We start from the raw sequence: 15470 nt of genomic DNA, 5'->3' as shown, positions 1-15470 counted from the left end.
TAAACAGCTTGGAGAATTCCAGAAAATGAGTCAATTGGGGGCGTACCTGTGGATGTATTTCAAGGCCTACCTTCAAACTCAGTGCCTCTTTGCTTGACATCATGGGAAAAAAAACAAAAGACATCAGCCAAGACCTCAGAAAAAAAATTGTAGACCTCCACAAGTCTGGTTCATCCTTGGGAGCAATTTCCAAACGCCTGAAGGTACCACGTTCATCTGTACAAACAATAGTACGCAAGTATATACACCATGGGACCACGCAGCTTTCATACCGCTCAGGAAGGAGACGCGTTCTGTCTCCTAGAGATGAACGTACTTTGGTGTAAAAAGTGCAAATCAATCCCAGAACAACAGCAAAGGACCTTGTGAAGATGCTGGAGGAAACAGGTGCAAAAGTATCTATATCCACAGTAAAACGAGTCCTATATCGACATAACCTGAAAGGCCGCTAAGCAAGGAAGAAGCCACTGCTCCAAAACCGGTTTGCAACTGCACATGGGGACAAAGATCGTACTTTTTGGAGAAATGTCCCCTGGTCTAATGAAACAAAAATACAACTGTTTGGCCAGAATGACCATCGTTATGTTTGGAGGGAAAAGGGGGTTGCTTGCAAGCCGAAGAACACCATCCCAACCGTGAAGCAGGTGGTGGCAGCATCATGCTGTGGGGGTGCTTTGCTGCAGGAGGGACTGGTGCACTTCACAAAATAGATGGCATCATGAGGAAGGAAAATTATATGGATATATTGAAGAGACATCTCAAGACATCAGTCAGGAAGTTAAAGCTTGGTTGCAAATGGGTCTTCCAAATGGACAATGACCCCAAGCATACTTCCAAAGTTGTGGCAAAATGGCTTAAGGACAACAAAGTCAAGGCATTGGAGTGGCCATCACAAAGCGTGAACTGAAAAAGCGTGTGCGAGCAAGGAGGCCTACAAACCTGACTCAGTTACACCTGCTCTGTCAAGAGGAATGAGCCAAAATTCACCCAACTTATTGTGGGAAGCTTGTGGAAGGCTACCCGAAACGTTTGACCCAAGTTAAACAATTTAAAGGCAACGCTACCAAATACTAATTGAGTGTATGTAAACTTCTGACCCACTGGGTATGTGATGAAAGAAGTTATTCTGACATAAGACAGGGAATTTTTACTAGGATTAAATGTCAGGAATTGTGAAAAACTGAGTTTAAATGTATTTGGCTAAGGTGTATGTGAACTTCCGACTTCAACTGTATTTGTACATTATGTCAAGCACTATTTGAGGTTGAAGCATTCGACATATACAGTATAATAAAAGTTGATGTAGTGCTAGTTGCCAAAATATTTTGCTATTGTTGTTATGATTGTTCCATTTTCAAGATGAAATGGAAAAATATTAGAAAATAAGTAATCTGTTGTGCACACAAATTGAACAGAGAAGTTTCATTGAAATGCTTTCATAATTGTAATCATGGATCGAAGAGCAGACACTTCTCCAAGGATCAGAACTAATACTGTCTTTCTATCTCATTAATACAACGCTGCTAGGAATCGAGATATCAGGCACAGGTACGTTTTCAATACCGTATTCAGTCAGACTCAGAACATAATGTATTTTCCTCAAAACTGTTTTTTATGACACTGCTGCATGAAGAGAGCGGTGCTTCAGTTGCAAACTGCCAGCCTCCCTTTCATGGATGAAAGAAGATGCTCTCATTTGGTTACAGAATACAGGATAAGAAGCGAGGAGAGTCAGTCAATATGGAAGTATATTGACCTGGATTTAAAAGTAGCAGGGATCAGAAATGGGGCTATCTTTGGAGAGAAATACAAACGAGGCGAGGTCTTTAAAGGGTGCCTCTTATCATAGACAAGCCCCAGCCTTTCATGTGTGTTTAGATGGTTGAGCGCCCCGCTGAAGGCCAGTGTAACACTGTTGTGTTGGGATAGGCTTCTCATTCTCTCTCCCCCGAACGAACAGGCTCTCATCTCTCCCAGAGATATGATTCATCGTTTCAAGCAGCTGTCATGTTCGCAATTGATTCTTTCTCAATCAAAGCCTGTAAAAAAAATCACTGAACTAGCTGTGCTTTTTTTCTTCACTGCTTCTATGGGATGGCACATTCAGCTAAAGCCTGAGATGAGTAATGTTCCTCTCCGAATCAGCATCTATAATCATAGCTTAATATTTACAGGCTCACATTACACAGGCACTTAGGTTGCCTCCATCATTTTGTCATTATTTCAGTCCCCTTTCAGTTGCAGTGAATCAACTGTAAAGGTGATACAGCTGTCAGAATTAGCGCTGTAAGGATTTTAATAATAACTTCTGATGAAAAGATTGAGTCTGTCTGTGGTTGGCAGATGTTTGTTTCACGTCAGCAAGATGTTAATGTCTGAGCTGATGACGTGGTTCCTCTTGAGCAACCATTTAATATGAAAGACTGTCGGAGGCAACTGAACTGGTGTTTAGTGATAAAAGCCAGCTCTTTGAAGATTGCTCAGTACTGTATATGTGTACGTCATACAAACAGTACATTGTTCATGTTTTTGGTACTGTAGACCTAAGTGACTGGGTAATGTTTTGCTCACAAGTCTTTTCCTTTCAGCACCAGCCCAGCCCATAAGTACTACTTGGCCATGGACCCAGTAAGGGAGATCCTTTACCTGTCTGACACCAGCAGCAGGAGGGTCTACAGACTCAGGACCCTCACGGAGCCAAAGGACCTGGCCAAGAACATGGAGGTGGTGGCAGGGACTGGGGACCAGTGCACCCCCTTCGACCAGGGCCACTGTGGAGATGGGGGCAAAGCCACTGAGGCCTCCCTCAACAACCCCAGAGGTACAGCATCATCATTACCTTAATATGGCAATGAGTCTATAATCCTCAAAAAAGTCGAGGGCTACCTTATTGCTTTCAATCTGAAATTTAGCTGAATACATTTTATTTTGTGAAGTGAGAGATTTAAAAGGACACAGCTATTTACAGTGCCTTCAGAAAGTATTCACACCCCTTGACTTTTTCCAGCCTAAAATAGATTAAATTGAAATTTTGTGTCACTGGCCTACACACAATATCCCATCATGTAAAAGTGGAAATATGTTTTTTAATTTTTTTAAAAATTATTACAAATGAAAAGCTGAAATGTCTTCAGTCAATAAGTATTCAACCCCTTTGTTGCATGGACTCACTCTGTGTACAATAATAGTGCATCTCTGTATCCTACACATAAAATTATCTGTAAGGTCCCTCAGTCGAGCAGTGAATTTCAAACACAGATTCAACCACAAAGACCCGGGAGGTTTTCCAATTCCTCGCAAAGAAGGGCACCGATTGGTAGAAGGGTAAAAGTTTAAAAAAGCAGACATTGAATATCCCTTTGAGCATCGTGAAGTTATTAATTACACTTTGTCACTACAAAGATACCGGCGTCCTTCCTAACTCAGTTGCCGGAGATGAAGGAAAGCGCTCAGGGGATTTCACCATGAGGCCAATGGTGACTTTAAAACAGTTATAGAGTTTAATGGCTGTGATAGGAGAAAACTAAGGATGGATCAACAACGTTGTAGTTACTCCACAACACTAACCTAAATGACAGAGTTAAAAGAAGAAACCCTGTACCAGAATACAAATATTCCAAAACATGCATCCTGTTTGCAATAAGGCACTAAAGTAAAACTGCAAAGAATGTGGCAAAGAAATGAACTTTATGTCCTGAATACAAAGCGTTATGTTTGGGTCAAATCCAACACAACACATCACTGAGTACCATTATTCATATTTTCAAGCATGGTGGTTGCTGCATCACGTTATGGGTATACTTGTCATCGGCAAGGACTAGGGAGTTTTTTAGGATAAAAATAAATGGAATAGAGCTAAGCACAGGCAAAATCCTAGAAGAAAACCTGGTTCAGTCCAACAGACACTGGGAGACAAATTCACCTTTCAACAGGACAATAACCTAAAACACAAGGCCAAGTATACAGTGGAGGAAAAAAGTATTTAGTCAGCCACCAATTGTGCAAGTTCTACCACTTAAAAAGATGAGAGAGGCCTGTAATTTTCCTCATAGGTACACGTCAACTATGACAGACAAAATGAGAAAAATAAATCCAGAAAATCACATTGTAGGATTATCAATGAATTTATTTGCAAATTATGGTGGAAAATAAGTATTTGGTCAATAACAAAAGTTTCTCAATACTTTGTTATATACCCTTTGTTGGCAATGACACAGGTCAAACGTTTTCTGTAAGTCTTCACAAGGTTTTCACACACTGTTGCTGGTATTTTGGCCCATTCCTCCATGCAGATCTCCTCTAGAGCAGTGATGTTTTGGGGCTGTCGCTGGGCAACACAGACTTTCAACTCCCTCCAAAGATTTTCTATGGGGTTGAGATCTGGAGACTGGCTAGGCCACTCCAGGACCTTGAAATGCTTCTTACGAAGCCCCTCCTTCGTTGCCCGGGCGGTGTGTTTGGGATCATTGTCATGCTGAAAGACCCAGCCACGTTTCATCTTCAATGCCCTTGCTGATGGAAGGAGGTTTTCACTCAAAATCTCACGATACATGGCCCCATTCATTCTTTCCTTTACATGGATCAGTCGTCCTGGTCCCTTTGCAGAAAAACAGCCCCAAAGCATGATGTTTCCACCCCCATGCTTCACAGTAGGTATGGTGTTCTTTGGATGCAACTCAGCATTCATTGTCCTCCAAACACGACGAGTTGAGTTTTTACCAAAAAGTTATATTTTGGTTTCATCTGACCATATGACATTCTCCCAGTCCTCTTCTGGATGATCCAAATGCACTCTTGCAAACTTCAGACGGGCCTGGACATGTACTGGCTTAAGCAGGGGGACACGTCTGGCACTGCAGGATTTGAGTCCCTGGCGGCGTAGTGTGTTACTGATGGTAGGCTTTGTTACTTTGGTCCCAGCTCTCTGCAGGTCATTCACTAGGTCCCCCTGTGTGGTTCTGGGATTTTTGCTCACCGTTCTTGTGATAATTTTGACCCCACGGGGTGAGATCTTGCGTGGAGCCCCAGATCGAGGGAGATTATCAGTGGTCTTGTATGTCTTCCATTTCCTAATAATTGCTCCCACAGTTGATTTCTTCAAACCAAGCTGCTTACCTATTGCAGATTCAGTCTTCCCAGCCTGGTGCAGGTCTACAATTTAGTTTCTGGTGTCCTTTGACAGCTCTTTGGTCTTGGCCATAGTGGAGTTTGGAGTGTGACTGTTTGAGGTTGTGGACAGGTGTCTTTTATACTGATAACAAGTTCAAACAGGTGCCATTAATACAGGTAACGAGTGGAGGACAGAGGAGCCTCTTAAAGAAGAAGTTACAGGTCTGTGAGAGCCAGAAATCTTGCTTGTTTGTAGGTGACCAAATACTTATTTTCCACCATAATTTGCAAATAAATTCATAAAAAATCCTACAATGTGATTTTCTGGATTTTCTTTTCTCAATTTGTCTGTCATAGTTGACGTGTACCTATGATGAAAATTACAGGCCTCTCTCATCTTTTTAAGTGGGAGAACTTGCACAATTGGTGGCTGACTAAATACTTTTTTCCCCCACTGTACACTAGTTTACCAAGACGACATTGAATGTTCCTGAGTGGCCTAGTTACAGTTTTGACTTAAATCGGCGTGAAAATCTATGGCAAGACTTAAAAATGGCTGTCTAGCAATGATCAACAACCAACTTGACAGAGCTTGAAGAATAAAAAAAATTATAATGTGTAAATATTGTACAATCCAGGTGTGCAAAGCTCTTAGAGACTTACCCAGAAAGACTCACAGCTGTAATCACTGCCGAAGGTGATTCTAACATGATTGGACTCAGGGGTGTGACTACTTACGTAAATGAGATATTTCTGTATTTCATTTTCAATCAATTTGTTAACATTTCTAAAAACATGTTTTCACTTTCTCATTAAGGGGTATTGTGTAATGGGTGAATTGAAATTGAAATCCATTTTGAATTCAGGCTGTAACACAACAAAATGTGGAATAAGTCTAGGGCTATGAATACTTTCTGAAGGCACTGTATATGCATCCAGTGACCAGACCATTTTTTGAACCTGAGAAGTAATATGATTCAGGGTCTGAATATTGACAGATATTATTAGCAGAGGTTCAATGTGCTTCTGTCTTGTCAATAGAAAGTCCTTGAAATTGGTTGAGGTTGAGGCTTTGTCCACCAGTGATGATCCCATTCATTTTCTGTTCTCAAACAGCGGCAGCTTTGAAGTTCAAACAGAGTGTCTCTCCTTTTTGTCAGGGTTGAAATTCCTGTCTGCAGTCTCCTCTCTACAGTGAATATGTGTAAGAGCCAAATTAGGCTCAGAGCAGTGTGGGCACGTCATTTAGACTGGCTTCAGCCCGGGCATAATTTTTTGGCTCCAGTGCTGAGATGCTATTAATTCCAGCTATGTGCCCGCCCCTCTCTCCCCCTCCCCTTCTCCCTCAACCTCTCCCTCAGCCTTATCGTCTGGGCTGGGTGCAGCTAAGTTAGACCACACAGCACAGTATGGCAGCAATGGAAATGAATTTTGCTGCTCCTCCAATACACAATACCAGGGATCCCATGGCCCCGTAGGCGCCAGAGTAATGGCCTTATCACAGGGGTGGGCAACATACGGCCCGTGGGCCAGATTGAATGAGTTTGCAGTCTGGATCCGGGGGAGGTTTGAGTAAATGGGGGGGATTATTATTTTGGGTTAGAAAAAACACTCCAGGCCACTCTTGAACATCTAAAACTAGATAAAAAGTATGTAGAAATTATAATGGACATATACGTTTTCAAATAACTGCCCTTTTTCTGGCCCGCAAATTGCTTTTGACGAACAAATCGGCCCCCATAAAATCTGTGCGGCCCTTTGCTGAATTTTGAAATCTGTGCGGCCCTTCGCTGAATTTTGAAATCCTGATGTGGACCTCGAGACTAGTTTATTTCCCACCCCTGCATTATCAGGTGATACACACAGTCACTGCATCAGAGTCCATCACACACAGTCCCAATAACTGACTCACCCTTGTGTTGTTCAATGTAATTTCAGCAAGCCATGACACCCACCATCTCAGATTGTTCTGAAATCATTTCTGAAGTTAGAAACAGATAAGATTAGCATTCCTCCAACATTATTTTGATGAAATATAATTTGATCTCTGAGAAATTAAGCTAATTGATTGCACCCAAATTGGCCATTTTAATTTATAGGATTCATATAATATTCAAAAAATATAGTACCTAATATCCGATTTGGACTAAGCTTTTTTCTAACAATGAGTAAGATGAGGAATCCAGAGAAATTGTCAAAAGCCACCCACGGACCTCCCACACCCCACGCCAATCCCACCCTAACAACGAGTATGCAGTATCACCCACGGAGTCCCCACACCCCATGCTAATCCCACCCTAGCAACGAGTATACAGTATCAGTTCTCTATGTCTGACAAGTAGTATGGAGCTGTGGCTCAGAGTATTTTTTCTTCATCCTATGTAATGTATTCTCAGTGAATTGAGTGTTTTTTTCTCCCTGTTCAGAGAAATTAGTCATTGAAGTTGTTAGGCTTATGTCCCATCCTACTTAAGTGATAATGCTTGATAAGCCGGTGTTTGGAGGATATATTGGCACGGGTGTTGTTAGGCCCGAGACGAGGACACGAATGTGCTCACTCGTCAGGACACTGTTGTTCAGAGAAGCTAGCCAACAACATAGCTAACGCAATCACTTCAAACTGAAGCTGGAAAGACTGCAAACTAGCTGCACTTTGTTTCGTTTGACCTTTTTTCAATTTACATTTCTTTGTATATATCCATAAAAATGATGCCAGCTGATTCAGGATTTCGACTTGCTGAGAAACGCTGCCTGCCTGTCTGTCTGTCTCGTCCCGAGTCCCGACATGTCCATTCCTATGGAACAGCAGGAGATCGAATTTGAATATTGAAACTATGTTGCAAATGTCGGAGAGACAGACGGCAAGGTTTATACAAATCTCCGCTGATGAAAACTAAATCTTAGTCTAAAAGAAATGTGAGATAATGTCTAGATGCTTTTTATAGTGGAGATCAAGTTTATAGATTGCTTGGCTGGGCTGATGAGACTGTGGACTGCGCAGTCAGAAGGAACAGAGTAAATAGGCATTTTAACGTCATAGATTTAGCTGGTGGTAACTTGTGGAATAGACACTGGCTGGAATGCGGTTTTAACCAATCAGCATTCAGGATTAGACCCACCCGTTGTATAAATCCTAATATTACAAGGTTCTGACCACTAGATGGTGCTGTTCCTACTATTAGGTGATGTATTTTTAATGTTACATTTTTTACATTTTTGTCATTTAGCAGACGCTCTTATCCAGAGCGACTTACAGTTAGTGAGTGCATACATTATTTAAAAAATAATAATAATCATACTGGCCCCCCGTGGGAATCGAACCCACAACCCTGGCATTGCAAACGCCATGCTCTACCAACTGAGCTACATCCCTGCCGGCCATTCCCTCCCCTACCCTGGACGACGCTGGGCCAATTGTGCGCCGCCCTATGGGTCTCCCGGTCACGGCCGGCTACGACAGAGCCTGGATTCGAACCAGGATCTCTAGTGACACAGCTAGCACTGCAATGCAGTGCCTTAGACCACTGCGCCACTCGGGAGATAAATGGATAGTTCACCCAAATTACAAAATTATATATTGGTTTCCTTACCCTGTAAGCAGTTTATGGACAACGCATGACAGAAACCCATGCTTTGGTTTTGTTTACTTGGCCACTGTTTCAAATGGGAGGTGGGGGGATCTTTAAAAAAAGAAATCACCTGGAACAGCACCATCTAGTGGTCAGAACCTGGTAATATCAGGATGTAGGATGGGACATAAATCTAACAACTTAAATGACAAATGTCTCTGAACAGGGGGGAAAAAACCATCACCAAATTCACTGAGAATACATTACATAGGATGAAGAAACAATACTCTGAGCCGCAGCTCCATACTACTTGTCAGACATAGAGAACTATATACTCGTTGTTGGGGTGGGATTGGTGTGGGGTGTGGAGGGTCCATTGGTGGCTTTTGACCAATGTCTAACTAATTGTTATACATTTTTTGGGTGCAAATATTTATTGAGTATTATATGAATCCTATAAATGAAAATGACTAATTTGGGTGTAATCAATTACATTAATTCTCAGCGATCAAATTATATTTCAACAAAATAATGTTGCAGGAATGCTAATTTTATTTGTTTCTAAACAACAAAAACAATTTCAGAGCAATCTGAGATGGTGGGTGTTGAAATCCTCTTTCTTGTGCTTTTGAACGTGGAATGACCCCTCTTCAACATACAGGCCTTTACAGGGCTTTTACAGCATCATGTGACACGGTCCCCGGTCCCATGCAGCCAGTTTATTTATTTTTTGTGTGTGTTTTATTGTCACATGGGAGTAAATGATGGCAGCCAAATCAAAATAAAGATGTTACTGTAAAACCATGACGAGTGATGAAACTGTTCCTAAATCAGGGCACCCAGGTTGGGAGGGAGCAGGATAGTGTATTGCTAACAGGATTTAAGTGTGTCATGGCTGACAGATCTGCAAAGGGAGGCGAGAGGAGGAGAGGCTGCAGTACTCCACAGCGTGGCATTAACCTTCAGGAATAATGAGTATTACTGGCTCTCACAGATACAGATGCAGTCATTCTGAAGTGGCTGCAGTCCATACATGCACTACTGTTTGGGCCTTCATTGATATTGATGTTGTATTGACACTCTCCTCAGTCCCACGGTTTTTGCAGTGTCCCCAGAAGCACATAAAACATTAGAACTATTAATTATAATAGCTCCCTGAACCATGAAACCACAACAACAGTTCATCACTGTCACCTCAGTCAGCCTTGGATTTATCCTCATTTTGTGCATCCTGCTGCATTATGTTGTGTTGCATAAATAGGCCTTTGGATTATGCGTTTTTATGCCAACTATACTCTTAACTAGTCTGGCTATAGTATTAACAGGCAGTATTACATTTAGTAAATTGTGTTAGGTTGTTATTTTGGGTTCTACAATCATCTTCACATCCCCAATGTGTCATAATCAAAGTAGTCTTGTTTTATTGATCTGTCTTTGAGGACATGTAAGGGTTTGATTAAATCAGTGAAAACAATTTGTACAGGCGCGATCAAAATCAAGGAAAGTAAATTGCAATGTGCAAAAATAGGGGTAGTAATAGCACCAGATGTTTAATATATGTCTGATAAAGAGATGTTTTACCACACACAGTAATGAGGCTGATGCAACAGATCAGAGCGTTTAGTTTAAAATGTTGATTAAGTTGTATTTCTTCATATTATAAGCGCACAATGCGCACTGCACGCGTGAGAGGTTTCATGTGACAAATATATGTTAGAAATTAAGAAAGAGGGGAGATCTAAAGATACATCGACTAGCATGGGTTGCTAATATGACTAAGATTATGCCTTTGGCTGCTGGACAATAAAATAATGTTGATTTGAAAAACAATAGAATATGAGAAAAATGCTGGTTTCAATGGCGTGTTTATAAAATAATGTCCTCAACATTTCTATGGTCATATTTTGGGCTTGGCTACTTTGAAACAAGTTAAGACATGACTCATAAAATGACAATTAAGTTTATGGTTAAATAGTTTCAAGATTTATGTTGGGTGATAAGTGGTGCGCAGCACTGTCCTTCACTCAGGTCTTTTGACCATTTGATCTAAATGAACCGTGCCTCCAGTATGTCGACAGAATCAAGCCTTTATCCTTCATTATATTTGTCAAACATGACTGGCGTTTAGCCTATATTTATGTAATTAAAAGTCTCATTAAAGTTTGGCTACATTTTCTGATGCCTTCCTCATGTCAGCATCTGTTTGGACATGAGGCTGTAGCCAATATGCATATCACTTACACTTTGACATGTAGGCTTTTTTATTTATGTAGTTGAGAAATAGATTTTAATATTATTGAAATGTTGGCCTCTCTGATCCAATTCTGATTGGAGTAATTGTTTGATATTGTGATTTTTGTGTGATTTATTCTTCTTGTCCGACAATTTTTTTTGACTTGTCCCGGACAAGAGGACAAGCATTAATGTGGAGCCATGGGTTTGTTTTAATATAGTCATGTGAGGCTGATAAATGGCTCAGACATGATGAAATGACACTCCAGATGGGGGTGGATTAGTTGGTCTGTCGCTCATAACGACAACGAAATTGAGATCAATCCATTCCCCCTGGTGAATAGATTCCCATGTTGTTACGGTAACTGCAAATACTACATTGTTCCACCTGCAAGCGACTGTGTACTGTACCAGCTAATGTTCCTCTTGGCCTGAATAGAAATACATTGTATTAATGTGTGGATTTTGTGATTAGTCATTTGTATGCATTTGGTGATGATGGTTGGCAGGCTTGTTGTGACTAGGACTAGATGCTGTTAGATCTGTCATACAGATGAAAGGTTCTGTCTGTTTGCAGTTTGATATAAGAAACACACTTTACCAGAACACCTCACACAGTAATGCTGTATTATTATTCTTTAGAACAATGCTTTCAAATAACCCTGATCTTTAGCCCAGCACTTGTGAAGGGCTAGTTTTTTTTAGCTCCTTAAGACAGCCTGAGGGAGAAGCTAGATTATGAAAGATGACATTGGCACACTTTTTGCTAAATCAAGCAGTGAATCAATTAGGTGTGTTGGTGGGTCTTTAGCTGATGCTCTGTCACTGTCACACAGATTGTGAGTCTTCCTTCAGCTTGTCAGCCTTTCTGATTGACAGGAGAGGGTGTGAATAATGTAGGCAGATGCTTTTAATTTTATTTCTGAATGGTAAAGAGGCCTTGTCTTGCCAAGTTAATGTAACACACAGATACTTTTTCTAATTAGTATATGGGTTCATGTTATTTCCTTATGCATGCATTAGTAATATGCATGGCCTGGTGGTCTTGTGTATATCATATGTTTTTGCTATTAGTTGAAGTAAGGAGATTGGAATATGGTTGAAATATGTGCATGTTCCATTACATCTAAAGGCCAAATCTCCCTTCAGGGTTTTAAAAACATTGTGATCGTGAAGCAACTTTTATGAGTTTATGTTTCTAATGGAACCAGACTGATCCCAGGTGTAAAAGTAGAGGGAAGAAATGAAGTACAAAAAGCTCTTCTAACCAAGAGAACATCTGATATGCTGTTTTTGGACAAAACCCAGAGTCCATGAACAGCAACAGGTTAGGAGTTGTTGTTGAACCGAGTTCAAATCTATCCATTAGATAATGCATATCCAATGATCACTGGCGTAACACACACACCCGCAAGGTAGGGAGGCCCACAGGCAGAAAATTATCTTTAAAAATTCAAAATTCTCTCAGCCTCATTGCAAAATGTATAGAATAGCAAGAGATTAGTTATAGAAATGCAAATGTTTCTCTCTGCCCCATGGCAATATGTGTAGTATTGCAGGAAATTAGCTTTAAAACAGCAACATTTTCTCTCAGCCTAATGGCAAAATGTGTAGAATAGCATGATATTAGCTATAAAACTGCACATTTTTCTATTTGCCCCATGGCAAAATGTGTAGAATTGCTCAGACCTTGCGGGGGGCCCCAAGAAACAGTGGTATGCCACTGCCAATGATTTCATGTCTTGGTAAGCAAGCTGTTGCTTGATACATCTTAGCAAGAAGAGGGCAGAACAAGTGGATTTTTCCACTGACTTGTGAGTGACTAGGGCTCTTAAGGATGAAAATATGCTTTTAAAGAAAGATAAGATCATTGGCAGACTGATTCAAATGTCTGATAACATGATACCAGGTCCACATGATTCAATTGTCTACTAAGAACAAAAAAGTGCTTTTAGAAAGTTTTGCACAACAAAATTAAGTTGCACACTTAAAAAATATATTTTCAATCAATACACTCTTGACCTAAGAGCAGTCGATAGTCCTCACCCCACGGAAATCTGAGAGTTGTTGTTTTCTCACTCTAAATTCTTGCCACAAAACAACAAAGGACTCAATACCATCATATCCAGAGATGTACTGTATATTTGATATAAATGCATTTAACTGACTGTTACAGGAGGATTTCACCCATGTTAAAGATAATTGTTGAAATCCCAGGTTTACTGGTTTGTTTACTTACTGTAATGTCATTTAGATGCAGTGTAGAGGGTCTGTAATGTCTGCTAGAAATGTATCTGATTCTAACAGTAGATCAAGCAGCAGCTATGATGTGGTTAAACAAACATTGGGTTTACTTCACTTTCAGTGGATTCATATTGACTGGAAATATGGTGACGAACCGATTATAAACAAAAAATAATCCAACACATTGCGCATTGATTAAGTATTTTCATGATTTAGCTGGAGAGAGTGCTTGGCCATGAAATAGATGTAGAAGTGTTTTGCTTCTTGATTAACCATAAAAAGGTCTCCCAGAAGTAGGTCAACCACTAGGTTCCATATCTGGCAACACGTTGCCGCAAGTGGGCCACAATGTACTGTAAGAAAATTAGTATCAATAATACACCCTCTTTGTCTTCCATGGTACAATAGCAGTAGTGGTAGTAGTAGTGTTTCAGGTGATATACTGTACCAATGTACAGTAACTCCCCTCCCAATCTCAGAACACCCCTCACTTTAGCCCCCAGCCTTATTCACCCAAAAATAATGCCAAACCCTTTGAAAGCCCACACTGGATTTCAATGTTTTTCAATAACAAAGGTGGACGCTAGCTATACCAGATACACAGATCCCATGGTTTAGTTTCAATGTGGCAGTGTTTCAAAGAAAATCAAAGGCATTTTCCGGCACGTTTGTGGCAGTTCTCAACTCAAACATATATGGCCAATTATCGACCTCCCGTGTGGTGCAGGAATCAAGCTGCCACACACGAAAGCCCTCTCTAGAGAGAACAAGAGCTGTCCGTGCAATCATCGCATAGGCCGTGTACACTCTGCGTTATCAGTGCGAGACGGAATGGAGGCTACCAGTGCTGTTTTAATGAGGAAATGTACGTGAAAGTGGCAGGAGCAGTCATCTGTGAACACACGTATGCTCAAGCAGGGCCCACAGATCAGTCTCTCTGATGTGGAGCAACTGGCGGTGGAAGCCAGGGAGCAGCACCAGGCACCCAGTCATCCAGGCATCCCAGGCAGGCACACTGCAGCTTCCCCCAACCAGCACTGGCCAGGCTAGGCTGCCCTGGATATGCTGCATCTCACCCCAGCAGCAGGGACCAGAGATAGATCAGGGTCAAGAGCTTCTCCTCAAAATTAATGTTTTCCCTTCTTTATTTTATTAAATACATTGGCCAAGGTATTAACGCTGGGTCAGACCTGGTGACTGGTCAATTTATCATCTTATTTCCCATCTTTTCCCCAGGGTATCCACCTAAGCTTGTGCTGTGAAATGTTACATGATACCCAGGGTAATAGCTTTGGACTCCTGGCATCTGAAGTAGCATTCTTTTTGTCTGTGCCATAAATTATTTGGTCTCTCTCGTTCAGCAGTGAATGTAACTCACCAGGCCAATGTTTGGGGGTCGGGGATTCAATGAGGTAACCTAGACATTATTAATTTACAGAGGGCTTAATCAATCATATCTGGATGATTAATCTATTTAGTGCTACTTTTAGACCTCTCATATGCATAGGTATCATGTAACAGTGTCAGTGTTCCCTTTATATTTTCTACCATAGAAAAATATATTTGCATTTCAAATTATGCTTTGAATATATTTCACTATGACTATATAAAAAAAATATTATGCAAACACTACAGCAATGCAACTACCACATACACTATGCCAACAGTATAGGAGAGCTTGAAATATTGGACACCGTAAAAATCCTCCCCCTACTGTTATCCTGAAGTTGCTCTCAATATGTGGAAACTGGAGAAGACCTGAGGTAGTAGTGGTCAATACTTCCATCAACAGCATCACTCAAATCAAAAGATGTGGTTAGATTTGCTCCATCCCAGCGTTCCTAGCATTCCTGCCTCTGTGACTGGAACTAATTCTCATATCCAACAAGTGAGGGTAGGCAACCACCTCCGCCACGCTGACCCTCAACACGGGGGCCCCTCAGAGGTATGTGCTTAGTCACCTCCTGTACTCCCTGTTCACCCACGACTGCGTGGCCACGCACGACTCCAACATCATCAAGTTTACTGACTACACGACGGTGGAAGGCCTGATCACTGACGGCGATGAGACAGCCTACAGGGAGGATGTCAGAGACTTGGCAGTGTGGTTCCAGGACAACAATCTCCCCCTCAATATCAGTAAGACCAAGGAGCTGATCGTGGACTACAGGAGAAAGAGGGGTGAGCATGCCCCCATCCACGTCGATGGAGCTGTAGTCGACATGGCCTCAAAAAGTTCTACAGCTGCACCACCAAGAGCATCTTGACTGGCTGCATCACCGCTTGCTATGGCAAATGCACCGCCCTCGACCGCAA

At 41.4% G+C, this 15470-nt stretch overlaps 1 protein-coding gene across 1 annotated transcript in view; it reads left to right on the top strand.

The window, feature by feature from the left end:
- LOC121573713 (teneurin-1) overlaps window positions 1-15470 on the top strand; it is a 256172-nt gene that overhangs the window by 201398 nt on the left and 39304 nt on the right. The window contains exons 21-22 of the mRNA XM_041885893.2: window positions 1528-1548; window positions 2589-2821. Coding sequence (XP_041741827.2) covers window positions 1528-1548; window positions 2589-2821 — 254 coding nt within the window. The remainder of the gene's footprint in view (window positions 1-1527; window positions 1549-2588; window positions 2822-15470) is intronic.

This window comes from Coregonus clupeaformis, chromosome 9 (assembly GCF_020615455.1).
Source record: "Coregonus clupeaformis isolate EN_2021a chromosome 9, ASM2061545v1, whole genome shotgun sequence".
NCBI lineage: Eukaryota > Metazoa > Chordata > Actinopteri > Salmoniformes > Salmonidae > Coregonus > Coregonus clupeaformis.
This window is presented reverse-complemented; position numbering and strand designations above follow the sequence as displayed.